The sequence below is a fragment of the Thermobia domestica genome, chromosome 2 (assembly GCF_964235325.1).
Source record: "Thermobia domestica chromosome 2, izTheDome1.hap1.1, whole genome shotgun sequence".
Taxonomy (NCBI): Eukaryota; Metazoa; Arthropoda; class Insecta; order Zygentoma; family Lepismatidae; genus Thermobia; species Thermobia domestica.
Window position 1 is genome coordinate 283715893 of NC_137455.1, and position 22615 is coordinate 283738507.

The window sequence follows — 22615 nt, forward strand, 5'->3', positions numbered from 1 at the left end:
GGATTTGAAGAAATTGGAATGAAAATGTTAGAAAGACAAAAGTCATGGTGATTGGAACGAAGCAGCGGTCTGTGTCAAATATAAAAGTGGGAGGGGAGAAAATAGAACAAGTGAATAGTTTTCGATATCTGGGAAGTATTATTAGTAATGATATGAAGTGCGAACGTGAAATAAAAGCAAGGGTAGGAATGGCGAAAAAAAGCCTTTAGAAGGAAGAAGTCTGTCTGTGGGACCTTGAATAAAGAGTTGAGAAAAAGACTTAGAAAATGCTTCGTGTGGAGTGTTGTACTGTATGGAGCGGAAACATGGACATTACGTAAACGTGATGAAAAATGACTGGAAGCCTTTGAAATGTGGATGTAGAGAAGATTGGAAAGAATTAGTTGAATTATGCGAAAAACAAATGAGAGGGTGTTAGAAATGGTGGGGGAGTAAAGGACACTTTTATTGAAAAGAGGAACTGGTCGGGACATTGCCTGAGAAGAAATTTATCATGAGGGACGTGCTAGAGGGTATGGTGGAAGGGAAGAGACGGAGAGGGCGAAGGAGGCTACAATTAATGAACGATATAAAACAGAAAGATCATACGTGTGGACGAAGAAGTTAGATAAAGATCATGAGCATGGAAGCTTCTCAGCTGCGTCAAGTGACCTGCCTATAAGGGCAGAATACTATGATGTATCTACTCAAAGTAGGTGCTGCAGTGGTTTGATACATTGTACTGTGGAGTACAAATTAAGGTCAAAACTAGTAAAGCTGCAGCTATAATATTAAATACTAATAAAATAAGTTTACAATTGCATGTATTTATAGATGTAAGAGAAAAATAGATTTTTTTTTCATTTTTCTTAACTATACATATATGCAGGTGTAAACATATTTTGTTCGTATACAATAAAAAATAGCAAATAACATACATAAGGCTTTTAATATAATGAAACACTGTGTGATTATTTCGTCCTCTGCTTATTGCAGTAAGATCATAAAAAGTTGTCATAATCGTGACGTGTCAATAAAATGCACAGAAATTCATGCATCCCTTGTATGGTTTCTTCCGTTTTTACAAGATTATCGAACGAAGTCGTACTAATGTTACTTCTGTCAGTAGTTAATATGGTCATCGGAGAACACAGTTGGCATCAACACTCAGGTAGAGTTGAATTTCTTGATCGTTGGTGTGTTAGGCTGATCTATTGTGTTAAAAGCGGTTGGAGTTCTAGGTAATATATTGTTTTCCTGTTCTGTTCTGTTTTGATATTTTAAACTTTGACAACATTAAATTAAAAAATATATATATAAAGTGAATAATGCGGCCTAATATCGTAAATTCAAATGAAATATTTAGTGATTTTGAGAAAATAGAGAGTATTTTAAACATGTATTGAGCCCCGTCCTTTTTATTGTGTATATTTACATATTGAAGGGGTATGCAGGGCATGCATTTATTTATATGTGTAATTATATCAGAACTTAAATATTGAAATGAAAAGAAGTCAAAAAAGTCATTTGTTTGTGTACACACGAATGAATTTTTCGCACTGATCTTCCTTTTATTTTAACGTATGATGACTAGTACACGCACTTGCGAGCTAGTGAGTTAACATTGCTTTGTATGGATATAATGGACGTAACTTAACATACACTATTGTGCAAGTAAAATACCATGGAAGCAAATTTTGTGTACATGGCTGACTTAACACTTGATAATGCTTAGGTTAATTTAAAATATTTATTTTTAACTATTGCCTTCAAGAAAGAATAATTTAATTTGAGAAGAGACATACTTATTTGTACCAACAAGAATGTTAATATTTCAATAATTCATTTATAGTATTTGAATTTCAACAATTTTTAATAACTAAAGTAATAAGCATTTAACATCTGCACGTTTGTAAACACTTTTTCTTTGCTACCTCGTTAATGTGGAATTTTAAAAAAAATGCTGTACACATTAGTTTGAAAAGTATTCTTTAAAATATATTAGCTTCCCCAACAGTACATACACATACGGTAGTTGAAGTTGGAACTTGAAAATCTTCAGGAATCTCTCTCTTTGTTTTATTGGTACACTTTCTTTTTTAATATTCCTTCAATTTTATGAAAAACCAGAATGGAAAGATGATTCATGTTCTACTAAACGATACATGCACAACAGCTTAAGCCCTAATTAAGAGCGAGCCTTCGTACGTGCTATACACTCAGTGGCATCAAAACACAGTGCACTAGCAGCCGTTTTGAAATTATTTGAAGCATATACTAAGTGGTATGCAGTTTAATACGGTCACTGCAACTTTAGTATATGTATGTTAAGTTTTTGTCTTTTTTTTTTTTCATGAATCGGCAGAAGTTTATTGCTGAATTGAAGGAAATAATGTGTATCAAGTTGACATTGATGTGAATATACTACAATAATCCCAAAATTAAATTTTTTTGTTTTGTTTTTTTTTTATGTAAAGAAAGGTTTATTTTCAATGTTTACATCATCTTAAAGCTTGTATATTTATCTGTTTTTATACATAATTGCCATTTTGTTCTATGAATTTTCGTAGGCACTGTGGCAGCTTTTGTATGTTCATGTCGTACCAGCTTGCCGCTGTTTGTATGAGGAAGCGTTAAACCTCTTCTTTCACCGGTTGTGTTGAAGCGTGTTCCGACCAATTCTTCTTTCAGCTTAGGAAATAGGTGCTAGTCACTGGTTTGCTCAACCTTCACGACTGTCGAAAATTGACTTGTCTTCCGCTTCTTTCTTCGTCGTAAATTAAACACCTACACCACTTGCGAACATTCTTTACATCCATGCACGACTCGCCATATCTTCTGTTAAATTGACAATACATTTCAATTGGTTGCAGGTTTTTGCATTCAAAAACCGAATAAGCGCTCGAACTTGGCACTTGGCGGTAGCACCAAGTGGTAGCTTGTTTATAAACGGTTTTACAAGCCAAGAGTAAGTGTCCCAGCGGGATGGGTGCAGGCTTGTTTCGGAGGGAGGAAACAACAAATAGAGCAATATTATTAGCAGCCATACGAACGTTTTCCCTAAGTCACCAGCGTTTTAGGACTATTTGCGTTATGTTACTTTTAGGACTAGTCTCGTGTATTGTATCCATTTACTATATGCTGCTGTAACATTTCGTAAACGATGCTTGAGAGAAAATTATCAGGAATAAGTAATTGTTAGGTTGCATGCTAAAAGTAGCCACTCTTTGTACATGTTATGTTACCATTAAAAATACTGCTGCTTGTGAACATGTTTGGACTTCGTATTTTCACTTTCATTTCTTACTGTGTAATACAAATTTGTTTCATCATTAATGATGAAATTTTACTTTTGATTTTTATTCCGTCAGTCTGAAACTTCAACCATACAGACAATACTAGAGCATATATTAAATACGTGTATGTATATATATAACACAAAATAATATAGAAGTATGCATCCTTATTTCCTTACATATCCTTCGGGAAGCCTATGTATTAAAACGTACTAGATGTTGGAGAAGTCGTATCGAAAACTAAAGTGAGTGGATTGTCTGGGAATACAGATTATTATTATAATTATTACTTACTTACTGCACAGTATTAACTTTCTCCGCCTTTAAAAAAAATATTTTATTTGTGGAAGTGAAATATTCTGTATATGCGACATAAAATATCTTCGAAAGCTGCTTGAATTTAGAAAAAGAAGCTCTTGCAGTATTTATACATTTAGGTTTAATGCAGTCAAATACTTAATTGCATTCTGTGAGAGACAGTTTTCTAACTAAAAGAATTACCATACAATTCGAGGAATCGGTGTTTGGGTAATTACAAGTATATTTCAAACGTATCACTTCGAATTTAAGAAGGTGGCCCAACAAGAGAAAGAGCAACAAAAACAGTAACGTTTAAAGTTAATACGTATTCTCCAAAATCAAAAGCACGATATTTCGCTTTAGTTGATATTCTCATGTTACTTTTATTAAAAGAGATCCATCAACGTATGCTAGTTCTTTAAAACTTCGAAACTTGAAAATATTAGTAGATAATTGTAGTAAAATGTGTTCTTTATTTATGGAAAAAACTTTTATACAGTGTTGAACATTCTCGCACTCAGAGAATAGTAGAGTTCATTTTTTTTCTTTGTGACTTTTTTTCTGCAAATGCAGTTGAATAGAGTAATGTATATTTTGATAGTAGTGTACTGTCCAAGTAATTTATTGTTTCAAAAGTCCAAGTAATTTATTGTTTCAAAAGTGCAGTGCTGGTGCGTTGAGTACAATACCATTAATTTCTTTGTGTGCCATATTTATTTGTTAGCCCTTGCAACCCGATATGCCATTTTATAAGAAAACCCTTCTTATTTTTTTTCTATATTATTTCCTATTTTTTATGTATGAATAAGCCCTAAACGGCCTTACCTAACTCAGCTTCTGTATTTGTCTACAGAGTGAACTGAACCTGCCCCGGCCCTGGTCCTGGCCCTCAGTCATCAACTAAGCCGAGGTCTGAATCAAATATCCCATCTATTCCTTTGCTGCAGGAGTAAATAAATAAACAAGATGGCCTCCATAGATAAGCCTCTGCCAAACGACGACCCTAACGTCACCCTGACCATCAGGCTCATCATGCAAGGAAAGGTAGGTAACCTGAAATCCTAACACCTCATGATATCCTTCGCATGGTGTCTTGTGCATGTAAATACCATGATCCTATACAATACCTGTTACTGAAGTCGAGTTATACAGGACACGGTCTTCATCGACTTCATTTTCCATTAACAACTTGCTCTAAGTTATTAACCAGTTTCATTTAAATGAGAGAGAGAGTACTCTTGAGTATTTTTAGAATAGCATGTGATTCTCAGTTTAGTAGGAATTTCCGTTTGTGGTATTGGTTGATTTGGCATTGAGATAATAAATTACGAAACGTAATACGGTTTTCATTCGTGTTGTTTCACTGCTGATTTTAAACCTTGACAGTACGGTTTCGAAACCCCGGAAAGTTGATTTATTTTAAAGAAATCCGCAGCTTGCAGTGCATTATCTAATTTTTTTTATGTATACAATTCTAATTTGTGAAACATAATTAAGGCAGGATGAACGGATTGACTAACGGATTTAATATATATTGTGATTGAATGTAGAGAAAGCTCATGCACGCCTCCCCTTTCATATTAAGAGAAAATGGTAGGTAATGTAAAAGAATGAGGCAGCGAAGTGAACCACAACATAACATGTGCACTGTGTGTAACAAATATCAATGAACTATTTTTTTGCATTATAGTGAAGTAGTAGTACGTATAAATTACTAAGGTATAAATTGATCATGTTTTTTGAATTATCTATCATCGTAAAATTTGAACTTCCGGTTAAGGTGTCATTCTCGGAGATGCAAATGTTTTAACAATGAAACAGTAAATTATCATATGAATTTGTTAAAATATTTTGTGATTGGGAGACCAAAAGTATAACGATCTGTGTTTTTTTGTGTTTATAAGTGCCAAGTTTGTAGTTTCTTCTTGTAATATCTTTTACTTTGGATGCTCGTTTCGTTGCAAGTTATTTCATCCAAATAATCTTGCTAAGGTCAGGAATATTAATGCGGAGGTTCTCCTAACATGTTTGAAACATTGTCTTCGATCAATAGAAAGAATGAGTTTTTATTTTCATCATAAATTCATACTGTCATTGTCAATATATAAACTCCAAAGGAAATCGAGCATCAGCGTGGGACGGTAAGACGATGATGTCGAAATAAAATACCAAGCCAGTTGATTGAAATTACTTCGGAATTTAGATAACTACGAGTATTCTACAGAGGTTATTTAGTCTATATTTGGCCAATTTCTCCTTACCTAAAAATTTAGAAGAATCCATGGCGCCAGGTCCGTAAGTGCTTGATGTGTTTCCCTTGGTTCCTAACAATTGCCCGACAGCGTAATTTCCACTGTAGTAGGCTTCTCTGAAGAACTGGGAGGGGAATCTTGTCCCATTCCCTTTACACAGCTTTCCAAAGTCCTTCCACAGTTGTCACACGCCGTTTTCCCAAAGCCCGCTTCAGCAATCCAAATCCACAATAGTCCATAGGACTTGCATCTGGAGATTTAACAGGTACCTCATTGAAAGGTATGACCTTTATACCACTTGCCTCCTCCATCTCCCTGTGGAATGCGAGGGACGATCGTGAGGTATGTGATGAGGCCTTGTGAATGCGCACCAGATTGGCGTCATTTCTGTACATTGTTGGAATCTAATGCTCGTAGATCGGCCGCATGATCTGCTCCTGAAAATACTGCGAATTTATTTTGCAGTTCTTCGCCATCTTACGAATCTTCAGTTTACCTCGGTAACAGTAACCAGTAACGACCATGAACCCTTTTGGGAAGGATTCTTTACAGACACACGACCCACCTTCTGAAGTTCTTGGCGCTTTTCTCTCGGTACATGATGACTCTCAGTTTGCCGCACTCGGAAAGGTAAATCCATGCTTCATCGAGCGTTAACGACGTACATCCACCTTTGTTTTGCCAGATGCCGTTCGTACAGCTTCCGGGCGTCACACTTTCGTTCCTTTTGGTGGACATCCGTGAGAAGGTGGCCGCGAGCTTTCATGACTTTTTCCAGCTTGAATTGATGGTGTAAGGTCCGGCTCACAGTCCCCAAAGACACGTCACGACGATTAGCCATACACCTTTGTGTTGTCGGATTTTCTTGCATTGCCATTTTGCGAAGTTTCCTCTGCATGGTGGAGGTGGCTTTGGTGCATTCCCGCTTCCTAGGCAACTTCGTTGGTGATCCAAATGGTGGAACTTCGTTGCCCTTGTACTTTTTAATAACATTTTTTATTCCAGTTTAACTGATGTTGCAATCATTCTTCTTGCACTGTTTTCTAATGACAGAAACACTAAAGTGGGCGTCATAAAGAGCCGCAACATAGCCTTCCCAAAAACGACGTAGTTTGGGGGGCATTTTGTTCACAGAGCGGAAACCCACACACTTGAAAACAAATTTAACACAACACTCACAAAAATGGTCCTGTTTTGTGTGTTATTGTCGTCCGCGCGGAAAAACAACTCCGTTTCCAGGAAGGCACTGCACAACACTGCAGAATTCCACGAGCCAGGTCGGGTGAGTCCATTCTGTCCGGGAGGGGGAAGGAGCGAAATCGGCCAAACGTAGGCTGAGCAACCTCTGTAGTTCAAGATGCTTACAGTTGTAGGGGGCATTTGTACTACAGTGCTGAAGGATAATACTGCAATTTATAATAGTTGCGAAAGAGTTTGCCTTATTGAGAAGTAAGATTTGAGCATAAAAGAAACTTTTCGAGGCGAAAGGATACAACTGAATACAAAAACATTTATGTATGAGTTTCCGTATGAACACTATGTACATAAGGTTGTATAGTTTAAAAATCAGAAATTAGTCTGAATTAGAAACGTTCGTACCACGTGGGAAATGACACTAGAACAACATGTCTGCTATTATGAGCAGTAGTGTGTTTGAAGTTGCAGGTGGACAAGTCTCGTCAAATGACATCTAAATTAAACTGTTCCTGGAGAGTGTGTGTTTACCCTTTTCCATGCATTTTTTTCTTCATATGCATAGTGAAACAGTATCTGGAGAATGGGTTCATATTTGGAGCAATTACTTTGAAAGCTATTGTGGCCCATTCATAAACAAGGAGCTCATCAAAAATGTGTCACAGACAGCACCAGGAAGATGGCTCTAAGGAAAGTCGCACCTGCATGCTGCAGCGGTGGGGTCTGCCGATTAGCGTGACAGGAAAAAATCACTGACTCAACATGTGATGAGCCAGCTATTCAATTTGAAATCTTCAACTGTGAACATGGCCATTTGTAAGCGGCTTTAGCTGATGTGCGTCCATAAGGGCTGCGTACACCATTTGCTCCCGCGCCATATTGCAGAACGGTATATAAACCGAAAGAACTATATAGAAAGCATAGTGGAGTCCAAAGAGCAGGAAATCATCAAAGTAGATGAAACATTCATCCATTTCACTACTGATTGTTAAATTCGGATGCGGGTACACCGCAATGGCGATACCATGGACAGCTGTAACTTTGTTCGCCATTACCAGAAAGGTTTCGTGCTTGGGATTATGGTTACGAGATACGCAAGATTGACAAATACGTGAATATGAATACAATATGATTCCAGGAATCCATTACGACACATCTTCTGGATCGATATTTCACAGTTGTACATTGCGAGCACCAACCAGGTGAGGAGAATCCAATATGGATAAGACTTCAAGTCGTACCACCGAAGTTTTTATAATGAAATGGGACAAGTTTCAAGATATTTTTGTAAATAGCTCTGAGTAACTTGAATGGATTTCTGTGTGGCTTTAGCCTGTTGAAATGACGTGCTCAGTGCCGGCGTCCACAGACCCTTCTTGGTCTCTGAAAAACTTGCAGGGAGGAGTGAGGTCGAATTCCCTTCCTCCATACTTCGCCGGATTTTGTTTCAGTGGAAACTTCAATGTCAGACGTTAGTCCACAGTGCTAGAATCCGATAGAATACTTCGAGTGGTAATGGCGAGGTTTCTCGTGAGCGCCAGACATTTTGGATGCGGTCATTTTACCTGTGAAATATTGCAGAGGCAACATTTTCTCTGGAAGGCAGAATTTTTAGGATTAATTAAGAAATTAATGAGTTTTCTGTGCACCAGATGATGATAGTGACCAAAACTCAGGATATATGAGTCGCAGCAGGTCAGGCATTTGATAACTGACAGCCGAAGCTAGTAGATATGCAAAAAAAATTTAGGATTCTTATATTCCAAACGTAAGATATTGTGCCGTGAAGATGAGTGAAGTTCCTCTACTTTTACAGTTTTATTTTCGATACAGGTGCAAATGCTGCGCAGTTCCATGAAGACATTTTGTGCTGTTTGTAAGCAAGATAAGTTATCAAGAGCAATAACCAATAGATGATTCAGTCGCTGTCGTTCTGGAAATTTCTATGTTCAAGATATTCCTCGCAGTGGGCGACCAATCATAGAAAAAGATGATATTCTGGCAAAAATAGAGCTACACTGGCATGTAAGCAGTCATAACATTGCCAGTGAGTTAAACGTTCATCATCAGTGTTAAACCATTGGAGAAAGATGGCTGAAAAAAAAAAAAAAAAAAAAAAGCTTGACGTTTAGGTGCCACATGATTTGATTCAAGAACATTTACTAGAATCATTTCTGAAGCTGTTGATCACAACTGTTGAAAATGTATAATCTACTACTAGTATAATGTGCGAAAAAATATCGTGGTCGAAGGGAGAATAAGCTCCACAGTCTATGGCAAGGCGGATACTGACTCTCAGGAAGAATATGCTGTGACTGAAAAGGCATTGTGCGTTACAAGCTGTTGCCGCCTGACAAAATAGTAGACTTGAATCTGTATTGTTAAGAATTAGTCAGAATGTACCTGTCAGTTTAAATAAACGACCGGAACTGGTCAACAAAAAGGGTGTCTTATAGCACTCTGACAACGCCAGACCGTATAAATGTTTAACAACCCATCAAAAATTGAGAACTTGGCTGGCAGGTTTCAATGTATCCATCGTATAGACCGGACCTAGCACTGTCATATAATTTGTTTCGGTGTCTACAGAATTCCCTGAATTTTTTTTAAAATTAATTACCAATGAGAAATGTGGAAACCCCATGTCAGTTCTTTAATCAAAAATCATAGGAATTCAATAACAACGGGACTATTGTGTTGCCGGAAAATGGTAGATTATCAAGCAAAATGTTGTGCTATATGGTTTCATAATGTTATTTTTTTTTAGATCACAATAAATGTGTTCTCAATTTTGACCTTGAAAAACTCAATACTTTTTTTTTTTTTTTTAAAGACAACTTGAAATAAGGATGCCTTATGTATTGTTTCTAAATTATTTCTATGTAGGAAATTCCCAAGACACGCCTGTTATGAAAAGCATTTTTTTTCCCCCACAATACACTACAAAAATTTTCCAGATTCAGTTTTAGTCTATTTTAGTTATGCAAATTTTCCGTCGATTTTCCTTCAGGAAAATCGTTAATAGTTCAGAAATAGTTGAGAGAAAGTAGCAGGACAACTCCATTTTTGCTAGTATTGTTAAATTAATAGGGAAACTGAAAACCGAATATTTAAAATTGCCTTAGTTTTTACACTAATTATTAAATTTCACATCAAGTAGTAGAGCTAAGTATGTGTTAGTAATGTGAAAACTAGTCTTAGAGAACACTTTGCTTCTCTATTAATTCATAAATTAGTGTATTACAAAAAATGCAGTGTGTTCATTTGTCCTTCTGATGTACTTGGACCCACTTACGGTTAGGTTTCCTAGAACAGCAAAACTAATGAAAAGGAGCATATTGGCAACTCAGAATAATTGAAGTGTTGCTTAAGTTATAAATAAGTTTAATTTGTTTCGTCTCATAAAAATGATTTCATATTTAAATGGCTTGTACTTCAGGTGCTCCTTACTGTTGAATAATTCATGTCACTGATATATTCAAATATTTCTTAATGTCACACACATTAATTTTAATCAGGAAGAAACTACAGAATGGGATTTTACATTTATTTGTTCATTTAGTTATTTTGCAATATTCACCACGTTGTCTAAAAATATTGTGCTTTGGAGGTCAAAATTCAAAATGCATGTATTGTTATTTGAAACCTACATATGCGTAATTTTGTTCGATGATGGGCTATTTTTCCGGCAACACAGTAATCCCGTCACTATACATGGCTTCTGGTCAAATTATTGTCATATATGGTTTTCATACCCCTCGTTTGAATCTTACTTAACACCTTTCAAGGAGCTAATCTGCATTGTTAGGTCGTAGCTATACAGTGGATGCATTAAAACCTACTAACCAAGTTTCTACAATCTCTGACGAGTCGTTAAAGATGTATGCGATTTGTCGTTGTCAGCGTGGTACAAGACGATCTTTCTGTTGACCATTTCCTGTCGCTTCTTTTGAATCGCTAGGTGCACTCGCGCTAATTCTCGATAGTACAGGTCGCCGAGAATTAGCCGAATCTAATCGCCGAGTCTATCATTCTGTTCGGCGGCAGCAGATTGTGATGCACGATTCCCTTCCAATCCCATCAAACCCACTGCATAATCTTTCTAGGCGTCAGTGTGGGCTTTGATACACACTGTGGAGTTTCTCTCTTCGACCACGATATTTTTCACGCATTTTTGTTGTGTGGGAGGTTTATTCACTTTTCATCATTCGTGATAAGCTGTTTTAGAAATGTCTCGAGTTTGTTACGTTTTACTAGAGATACGCGAGTGGAAACAATCGAGTAAATGTTTTTTGAATCAAATCGTGTGGCACCCAAGAGTCGAGCACGTTTTTGTAGCCAGTATCCTCAAAATGGTTTAACCCGTTCGATGATAGATAGCTAGGTCATTGGCGATGCCGTGAGTGTTTACATGCCTGTCCTTTTTTTTTTTTTTTTTTAACCAGCATATATCCAATTTTTTTCTATGATTAGCCGCTGCACTGCAAAGAACATCTTGAACACCGAGATTTCCAGAATTGAAGCGGCTTAAACCATTTGTTGGCTGTTTCGTTTATCGTATCTTACCCATTAACAGCAGAAATTTCTTTACAGAACTGCACAGCATTTATGCCTTCATCGAAATAAAAAATGTAGCTGCGTTTTGCAGAAAGTCCACTGATCTTCATGGCGCAATACCGTGTTAGGTCTGGTTACAAAAATTTCAACACTTTTTGCAGATGTACTAGCTTGAACTGAGAGCTGCCAAGTGATGTTAGACGTGACTAGCTGGTACTCTTGAGATTTGAAACGTTAACGCCAACTCGTGCGTAAAAGGCGCAATACCGTGTTAGGTCTGGTTACAAAAATTTCAACACTTTTTGCAGATGTACTAGCTTGAACTGAGAGCTGCCAAGTGATGTTAGACGTGACTAGCTGGTACTCTTGAGATTTGAAACGTTAACGCCAACTCGTGCGCAAAAGGCGCAATACTTTCTAGACTACCCTACAAGATCAGGAATGTTAATAATGTATTTTATGTTGGTAATTATCATAGTTTTATTCCTGATGTTAGTATGTTTACGTAAAAGAAAGTCACGAATTGCTTGTATAGAGATAATAATTTTATACAAACGAGGCGTCAGATATTAACTGTTTCTGAAAGTCTTATGTGTTATTCTGAATTGGGAGATTTCGTAATTTGAAGTTGTTTTCATTTATTCATAAAGGTGTTCACCGAAATTGCCAATAGGTAATAATACAGAATTTAGTCAGATTATTACAGTTAAGCAAATAAAGTTACTTGGAGTTAAGGGAAACTCAAACTGATAATAGGTTGATAGCTTCAGTAGCCAGATTATTTTGGTGCGAGTCGAGAGGATAGGGAGAGAATGGATCCTACATGTTTTACTATATCCTACGCTCACAAAAGTACTATTCCTATAATTTAGTGTGTCCAAATATTTCAGAAAAGTAATTTACATTGTAACCTTTCTCACTTTTTGCATTTTTTATTATTTTTTATTTTTTTTATTATTTTGTTTATGTATTTTTTTCGTAAGTTTTGGTACTGTTTGGGTGGCAAATTGGATGGTTGGAGTTCGTTAACCAATACACCATCTGAGTAGCATAATGACTAGAATTGAGGAATAGTAGTTTTGAACCTTCTGATTCATGGCAAGAAAAGAAGAATTTTTGTTGTCTTTTCTGCTGATAACACAAGAAATAAAATTAATAAAATTAATAATCCGTTCACATCTAGAACTAGAATATCCAGGCAGACTATGTGGAAATATGTTTGTAGAGATCATCCATTATCTTGGATGGACTCCAGAAAAGTGTAATCTCTTAATAGTGAAGGATATGGAGTGGGGAGAGATGGGCCTCAAAAATAATGGTGACTAGAGTACATGAATCTTAAATACAGAATTTTGTGAAACACTCAAAATATGAGAATATATTTGTGACTACGGAGTCTATTTAAAATTAATATAATGCACTTACAATTATGTTAAACAGAAAATAATTCGTTATTATTGAAGACAATCCGTTAGGACACCGTATAATATTGTTTGCATTCAGTTTTAAATAACTGACAGCCTGACCACTTCCATTCCATTTCTGTTACAGAATTGTAATACAGTATATTTGAGGTTGTCTTACTTTAGATATTTCAATTTACAATCATACCACTATTTTACGTGAGACATTATTATTATTATTATTATTATTATTATTATTATTATTATTATTATTATTATTATTATTATTATTATTTTATTTATTCTGCCTGCCGGCAGTTCTGGGACTTAACATTTTTTTCCTCTTAGATTCGGATCTGGAATCGTTTCCTCCATGTTTCTCGATCTTCAGCTTCGTGTTTTAACTTCCAACTCAATATTTTCTTTTGTTTTTCAAATCCTTGATCAATTGTGTTCTTCCTTCTCACTTTCCTTCGATTTTCCCTCTATCACGTTATGAGGAAGACAATTTTTTTCGCAAAATAAGCTCAATCCAGTTGACATTCTTACGAAGGATGTTGACCGTAAGCGTTCTTTCTTTTCTCTTCCCCGTGTTAAAACATCTTCGTTTGTTACTCTCTCTCTCTGCCCATTTCATCTTCTCCATCTTCCTGCAACATCACACTTCGAAACTTTGTGAATATTTCTGGTCGATGTAATCCTTGTGTAGGCGCTAGTTTCATAATTCTTTGACGTTGTTTTGAGTCTGTTCAATATATTTGCATTTCATAACACACAAGATTATATGAATTCAACAAATATAAACAAACTCGCTAGATGAACATTAATATATGTGGATTAATGCGATATTAAGACAAGACACACACGTAGCTACCGCTGCTTTCTTGGTGTCCTGTTTTACACACACACACTCTCACCCCTGCTGGGGAGAAAAAGGACTAGTTTTTATGTTGCTGTCTAACCATTTACTTACTGGCGTTAGTTTTTATTGAGAAGAACGCTCAGTTCTGAACAATTTCTTTAATTTCCATAATGCCCAAGTCTCCGAACCATACAGCGCAATATTCCATACATAGCTCTTGTTCCGTAGTAAGTGTTAAGCCTGGTAGTTAGGAGTAATCTTTTCTTTTTGAACGGCTCTTTGGGTACGGTAATTCTTTACCAGATCTCTTTGGTGCATTAATGGTCTCTCGCCAAGCACATAGATATCAAGTTACATAACTGAAGTGCAGCATACGTTGGTGTTGCGTTGCCCAATTAAAATCAATGAAAATTCTGTATGGTTCGGGAATATAAACTATTCAGAAATCAGTTTAACTCTGAAGGAGAACATATTGTCACTCGTTCTTATAAAGGCTCTGTTAATCAGTATATGTTCTTGAAAAAAGTTACAAATGCAACACAAGTTAGTTTAATTTGATTTGATTTTGAGTTCAGCATCTCTTTCAGCAAGGAGGCTATCTAAAATTTGGACCTACAGCTTAACACGGGATCCGAACATGAGCTCCAGTCGGGGATCGAAACCGGGTCTCCTGCGCCAAATATGCGCACGCTCTCCACATATCCACGAGGGAGTTCGCAATACAAATTGACATAGTTTCTACACAAAAAAGTACCGTCTTACCCGTTTAAAAGGTGTCCTAAAATAAATGTTTAAAATGTAATTTTTTTCACTTTGGTAAAATTTACTCTTATTTGTTAGTAAGTGAAATCAAATTGACACACTATTTTCATTGGCAGTATGAACCAAAATTGCAGTACCTGAGAAGTTGCGTTTAATACTTCTAGAGGTTAGCATCCCTACTATTGCAGGAATGTTTCCTGAAAATAAGCCCTAATACGTTTTTTGAGCAAGAAATTAATATAAGATCCTTCATTAATTTCGTGAAAATATGGTAAATATCTCCAGCATAAAAGTGAATTTCCACTGGAAAACTTTATTACACACACTAAAATTTTTAGTTTATTTTAGACTTCCAATTTCGAAAGTCTTCAGGTTTTACGATCGCAAAAAAATCAGAGGGAGGAGAGAGATACTTGGAATACATTAAAATACGAAATAGATACATAGTAGAATGTGTATCCTCATGATCTGTATTGTTTACATTTTTTTTCTTTCACTAATGATGAAACACAAACATTCCTAAGATTTGGAGATTTCAGTAATTTTTTGAAGTACTAAAAACAAAGTAATTTTTAACGTAGTACAGTAGTAGGTTCAAGACTTAATAGTTTTATAGAAGTACCTTATTCATCTGTATGTGTGGTACTATTGCATGGATTCCCGTCCCTGTCACTTGGAAGACGTTATTTTGCACTTCGGTGTATCTTGAAATAAGCTTATATACCAAATTTGGTCTGGATCTCGTAACACATCGAAATTTCATAACACAAAGCGCTGAAAGTGAACCTCACTTTAAATTTGTTGTGGTTGACATTGAGAGATTTTCTACCCAGTAGCAATGAGATAAATCGATTGACAAGTGGTCCCGCAAAGAAAGGGAGAGACGTGTCTTACATTTTCCTTAGTTCATCGTCAGTAATTTCTGAATTCTGTTATAGTGTAATTTAGTAATTTTGAAAACAGGATGATTCCACATACACATAATAGTACGATAAATTTAGAGTACCGTATATTATTAATAAAAACTGTAATATTAACAAATTGTACTATTATGCACGATACTGTATCATTATGGTCAGTTATTTTAACATTCTAAATTTTTTTCTGGAACTTTCCGTAGCCTCGTGGCTAGACCATCAAACCGTGGTAGTGTTATGTCTCGGATGAAATTAAGTTCCAACAAACATTTCCTGTTGTTATGGTCCTCATTTTAAAAGTATATTGGATTAAAGTTGACTATAATTTTGTGTTTTGTGTTCTAACAGCTTACTGTTTCCCTAAAAATGAGACCTGACTAGAAAATAAGCCTTAGCATAATTTTGTGATAGCCTAGTTGAGACATGCGTAATTGCCTCTCTTACATCCTCTGAGCTGGAAAGGAATGTTCAACTATAATCAATCAAAGCAAACCAAAATAACTCCGTAACCAATAAAACATTTGCAGTAATTGATGTTGAGGATAGTGAAGTTACAATTCGTTATTAAATAGCATTACAAATAAATCGATTATACAGTAATAATCGTATTTTAGAGACTCCTGGAGCGTCTTCGGAATATTTTGTTTTTATTTTTAGCTCTCTTAATTTTATTGAAGTACAGTGTATCTTCATCGCAATTATTTCAATGAATAATATATTGGGTTCGCTGTAGCATTTATGAAATTAATCATTAGATTTGTTATTCTGCAGAATTGAACAGTTCCGTATTGTTTCTTTCAGTCATGTCTTTGTAAGTTGGTTTTGTAGAATGATTTAAGTAGTTGGTTTTGTAATTATCCTCCTCCGTTTGTACGTAATTGATGACAAAATATGAGGTAAATTTGAAATGTCTCCGGCATATTTTATTGTGTAGGAAGAGTACTTCCCACAAGAGAGAGCGAACCTTCGTAGTTGTTCGTCTTGGCAGCTATGTACTTTTGGCTGAGAATGTGACTGTTCAGAACTGTTGCTCTTGAACTTTATCACCTTGTCACCATATGCGTTTTGAAGCAACTTTAGTGTGTTCGACATAAGTTCTTAAGCAGACTGATTGTGGTATTAATATAAGCTCAGCGAGGATCATTTTCAACCTGCCTTGTCATCTGAGGAAGTTACAGTTCGTTCATGCCATGAAACCATTATTTCTCTTACTAGTATTGTGATTACTAGGTGTTAATTTTTGGAACTTGTAAACTTCTTCCGATCGGGCCAATAGGCTTTGGAGTGGGAAAAACACCGTATGCTTTTTGTATTTTCCCGTTTCTTCTTATTTTCTTCATTCCACAATTTCGACCATCACCGTCTCCCTTAGCCTCGAAGCATAATCGTGGACGTTAAAGTAAAAATGTTTTCGTGATTAAATCAGTATCCACCTGCAGGATATTGCGTTTTACACATTCTTCGATATTTTAATCAGCATAAATTAAGAATTTTAAATCTATATTAAAATTTTACCAAAGAGCATTTATTTTCTTATTTGTAAGCAGCAACTTGTCTGTTTCAAGATCTTGAATGCAATATAATGAGTCGGTAAATCATTAGATATGCATTATTTGTATACAGTATAGGTCTGCTATGTTTCAGTTGTGTATGCATTCTTATTTAAAAAACAAAGAAATGAAAATTACATAATCACTCTTTCTTAAATCTTCTTATATGTTAGGTTTATCTTGTCCATGTCGTGTATAATACGCTGCTTTAATCATATTACCAGTGAGAAATGACATTGTTTCACCCTTTTCTAAAAAATATAGTACAAGATATTAGAGTCCGGTTTAGGGAAAAGGAAGAGATTTCGTTGTACTTATATATAAATACTAATATTTTTTTCGTTTACTTCGTTTAAGAAAAAAAAAAATAGTGTGTGTTCCGAACTTGTGTGAACTGGGTTGAGTTTACTTGGAATTCATATGTTGTTTTGTTGTTTATTTAATATAAAAGGAACAAACATGAGCAAGTGTATCGTCTTGAGCACACAGAAACAGGTCATGGGAAGAAAGCATTTGAAGCATGGGCCGCGACCTCGGAGTTCGGGTAGTTACGTGTTTTTGCCAAGTCTTATCCTCGCATTCGTTTTGGCAACTCAGAAGCTTTCTACTGTCTTCGACTAAAACAAAGCGCAGTCAGCTGTGTATTTTAATCAAGTCGTAGCCGACGTGTTTCCAGAGAATGTTATCTTTAATCGAGAGTATACAGAGTTACTTTTGTCCTGTAATGTTCTTAATACGTTGCAGACCATAGAACATTTCGCCTGTTAGTACTGTGTGCAGTTTATTTAATCAAGCGGCATCTGTATCAAATATTAACATCGTTATATTTGAATCTAAAAGTACGCTTTCGCTAGTAGTAAGCTTGCACACTGGTTCAGTCTCTATATTTGCAAATGAAATGACGATCAAATTCGTATAATAGCTGAATCGTATAAGTTTCATGGATGCAAATTTTAATCGTAATAAGTTTTTCTTTTCGCTCCAGTTTTACATCCATTTCCTTTTTAATAAACGGAATAATTTAAAAGATCCAATATATTCCAATCAAAAAAGTTTCTTGTACACCTTATATCTGGAGAGCTACATACAGTGTAGCCAAACCCAAACTATCACTTAACTCAGAAAATACGAAAACTCGATTTAGCCTCCTGACGCTCAGAGGAAATCGCCTACATGAAGGAGGAGGAATCTTACCTGCTGTCCAATTGGACAACATAAAGCGCTTCTGCTGTTGTTTGTCTATCGAAGAAAAAAAATTGAAGTGTAGAAATTACCCTACAAAAGGTTTCAACTAAACAAAGCTCGAGATATCCGCAGGAACGAACGGGCAAATGTCGTCTTTTGTAGAGCTGGGAGGTTAGGGTCCGTGCAAAAATTTTGTGGCCCCTGATCAAAGATCCAGAATATTTCATTCAATCAAAAATTATCTTACACGCCTTATATCTCAAGATCGCAATATTTTGATCCAGTTTTGGACAGTTTTCCTGAAATTCTTGTTTGTAGTTATAATAAATTTTTATTTAGCCTACAGCCGTAGCATAAAATGTTAGATTGTAATTTAGTTGTGATTGACCGGGTCCTTGAATCCAGCTGTAGGAGGCGAGATAGTATAGTGATGAAGAATGTCTTTTGAGGGTCGATTTTGCAAGGTGAACTACGCATCCATCAACTGCATCAGGTTAAGGTCTCAATTGTTGCGAAGGAACATAGAAAACATGTATTCATCAGTCATTTTATGTCATTAACAAAATTATATAAGTGAGCTAAAGAGTTGCAGAAAACCTATTTAATTGTGATGTACAAGGATCATAGTGGCAATTAAAAAAAAGTATCGAAAAAATACTGCGTTAATATTCTTGAGACTTTCATTATCACTCGGTTAGTCGCATGGGGTTCTGATTGATACAGCTGAACATTTTTCTACGAACATTGTTGACTGCGATGTTGCTCGCGGCGCCCGTTCCGTGTATTCCTCAAGCTCCACTCTACAAACCTATGAGTAGAAGAGTTCACGGTGACATTCGCACATGGCGCTGTAGTTACGGCTGTGTATCAGATAGAACGGTTGCGACTAATCGTGTTATAAGAGAGGTATTTTATGTTTCAGTTAGCTCAATTTTTCTTCATTTATTCTTAGACAAGTATTTCAAGTTTTAAGCTCACAGTTGCGACTGTATATTATGGCAGAACGTGAACGTGTATTTAATCTCAGTGATTCGATTGATGTTCAAGAAATTCGGAAAATATTGTTTGATAATGATGAGTTCATTCATCCAGCTGAAATCGAAGATTTTAGTGACGTTGCCGATGCAGAAGAATGTACGCCAGAAATACGTGAAACAGATTCTGAAACAGAAGAGAGTGGCACTGAAGAAGAAAGTGAACCAAATGAAGAACGTGACCCAAATGAGAAATTAGTGTACCTTGGTAGAGATAAAACTACAAAGTGGCAAATTGTTCCGCGTCAAATGAATAGACGAGTGCCTCCCCAAAATATAGTTGTAAAGCTTCCCGGTGTGATTGGTGTTGCTAAAGAAAGTAAGACTCCATTACAGTGCTGGCAAAATTTTTTCACTGCAAAAATGCTTGAAGACATCGTTCGATATACTAATCAATACATAAATATCGTGCGGGGTAGTTTCAAAAGGGAACGTGATGCAGGTGATACCAATTTGTGTGAAGTAAAGGGGTTCATTGGTCTTCTTTATTTCGTCGGAACTTTGCACGCAAATAGACTGACACTGGACGATTTATGGGGAACTGGTGGGGATGGTGTGGAAATATTTAGACAGGTTATGAGTCTCCGAAGATTTAGATTTCTGATCAGATGCCTCAGGTTTGATGACCGTACTACACGAGACGAAAGAAAACAGGTGGACAATATTGCTGCTATTCGGGAACTGTTTACATGTTTTGTTGAAAACTGCCAAAAGAACTATTCCTTGTCCACTAATGTTACTATAGATGAAAAGCTGGATGCTTTCCGCGGCCGTTGCCGCTTCAAACAGTACATCCCTGCAAAGCCTGCTAAGTACGGAATTAAGATCTATGCATTGGTTGATGCAAAATTATATTATACTTACAACATGGAAATTTATGCTGGAAAAATGCCTGACGGACCTTATTCCATTAGGAAAAAGCCGGCTGATGTTGCCAAGAGATTAGTGCAGCCCATAGTTGGAACAGGACGAAATATAACTGCGGACAATTGGTTACCGATTTGAACCTAATTGCTGACTTGAAAGTACGGAAATTATCGTATGTGGGAACCATAAAGAAAAATAAAAGACAGTTGCCACTGGAACTTTTGAATCTAAAGTATAGGCCTGAAAAGTCAAGCATGTTTGCATTTTCGAATGATGTTACTCTCGTTTCCTATGTACCGAAGAAAAACCGAAATGTTTTAGTAGTATCAAGCCAGCATTTTGATGATCGTATAGACGAAACAAGTGGAATTGCCGCAAAGCCAGAAATGATTACCTTTATAATCAGACGAAATCAGGTGTTGACATATTGGACAAAATGTGTGCCTCGTTCAATGTAGCCAGAAATACACAGCGCTGGCCGTGTGTTGTATTTTTCTCGATGCTGAATATAGCTGGTATAAATTCACAAATAATCTTTCTTGGGAATGGTCAGGCTAAAATTACTAGGAGGCGTTTCTTGAAACAACTAAGTCATGAGCTTGTACATGAGCAGCTCTGCAAGAGAAGTCTTCTAAGTCAAGGGATTCCTTCTGCTTTGCAAGCGAGTCTGGAAAAGTATCGACCAGCAAATGTAGCAGATGAAGAATCGGTTGGTGAAGGAACTGAACGTTCAGAAAAGCGACGGAGCTGCGATTTATGTAGGAAGAACCAAAAACGAAGATTGACCAGAACTAAATGCAAGAAATGCAGCCGACCAATTTGTCTCCAGCATATGGAACCCGTGTGCACCGATTGCTTTCCTCGATTAGAAACAATACCAGTTGAATCGAGTGACGAGTAAATGATTTGTGATTGTTTATTTTTTTTATGTTTTTTGAATTCGAACTAACATGATATCAGGGGTATAATGACTTAATATAAGTTCGTTTTTTTCTATATACTCTCCTATACTTATTTTGTTTAGAGACACTATAACATTCCTAAGCAGTGTTTGTGCTTAGCAATATCATTCACGGAGGATTGAGTTGTTATAATAATCTTGCTTTAGTTGTCTAGTGCTTTAGATTTTGAATAAATAAAAGCAATATGCAATATGTTTGTGTTTTAGATACAAAAGCATATAAAGAAGAAAGCTTCCAGAAGTTTGTGTATCAATCTGATACCTTGCGACCTATTCCGTGACTATTTTTTTTTCTTGAGCTACTGTGATTTCATAATGTTTTCAAAACTTATTTTTTTCCTCAAATTAGAACATTTAAAACACAATGCGACGTAATTAATCACCGTAGCATAAGTCAATGCTTTCATGTTCTTTTTAAAAAAGATAATAAGAAATGACTAGTAGTATTAAATCAAATGGAAAAGCGAATGTATCAATCTGATACATTGCGACAAAAACCTTGGATCTAAATGTTGCGACTAACCGAGGGTTATTTATTTATGAACAGTGCCTTGCAACGCAACCAAGAAACTTGGTTACTTGTTTTCATTTTATCTACAAGATATTAACGAATACAGGTTCATAAATTTGGAAGGTGATTCTGCACATCAAAATACGAAAAAGTGTTTGTATAATGTGGATAATCGCATAGTTTCCAAGTGTTAGGTTGCCAAAAATGGGACAAAAGTAACTTTAGAGAGATGTTTCTTCCATAAGCAACCAACTTACGCCTAGCGGTAGAGGAATTAGTTACAGAAAACAACCATGTTGTATCCAAACAGCAGAAAATAAATACGCACGCTAACTGCGTAAGGGATTCCCCATATGACGTGAGGGATTCCTTAAAAGTATGAAGAAAGGTGGGTCAAAATGAGCATGGAAGTTTCTTAAAAATGTATGAATAACTCACTTGCCATAATCAGTTACACATGTCAGAGGGAATAGCATTTTCTTACAAAGCCGCTCTCTTAGTCTTGAATTAAGGAAAACTGTGAATCGTAGGTGATGTTTTATGATTCATAAACCGGCAAAAAAAGCATTGAGTAATGTAAATAACAATAATAATAATCCACGAATAAATCTATAAATTACGAAACAAGTATTTTAAGGCTCGTGTTGTTCCCACACTATGTTGCAGCCAAAAGTATTTTCTTCTGATAAAATTCTAGTACGAGAGTAGTAAGCGGAATTTCCTGCATTGGAATAAATATTTTCATTAAAACATTTGTGTTGCATAAAGAGGGAAATAAAATGTTTGTTCTTGTTTTTGTTTTTCATTTGTGTTTATGTATCTGGCATCGATTGTCGTTAAAATTGTACTGAGAAAATTTGGTACTTCATGTGCCAAAATGCATTGCATGTTTGTGAAGTGAAAATCTGAATTAAGAAAATTGTAAGAAATTGTCCTGTTCGTGATTTAATGGAAAATTGTATCAAGTATATTCGAATAAAAAATC

At 35.9% G+C, this 22615-nt stretch overlaps 1 protein-coding gene across 11 annotated transcripts in view; it reads left to right on the forward strand.

The window, feature by feature from the left end:
- Positions 1-22615, forward strand: part of mub (poly(rC)-binding protein mub) — a 334826-nt gene that overhangs the window by 157783 nt on the left and 154428 nt on the right. For all 11 annotated transcript variants that reach the window (XM_081748789.1, XM_081748796.1, XM_081748786.1 and 8 more), the window contains one exon: positions 4429-4619. In XM_081748789.1, coding sequence (XP_081604915.1) covers positions 4542-4619 — 78 coding nt within the window. In that variant the 5' untranslated portion in view covers positions 4429-4541. The remainder of the gene's footprint in view (positions 1-4428; positions 4620-22615) is intronic.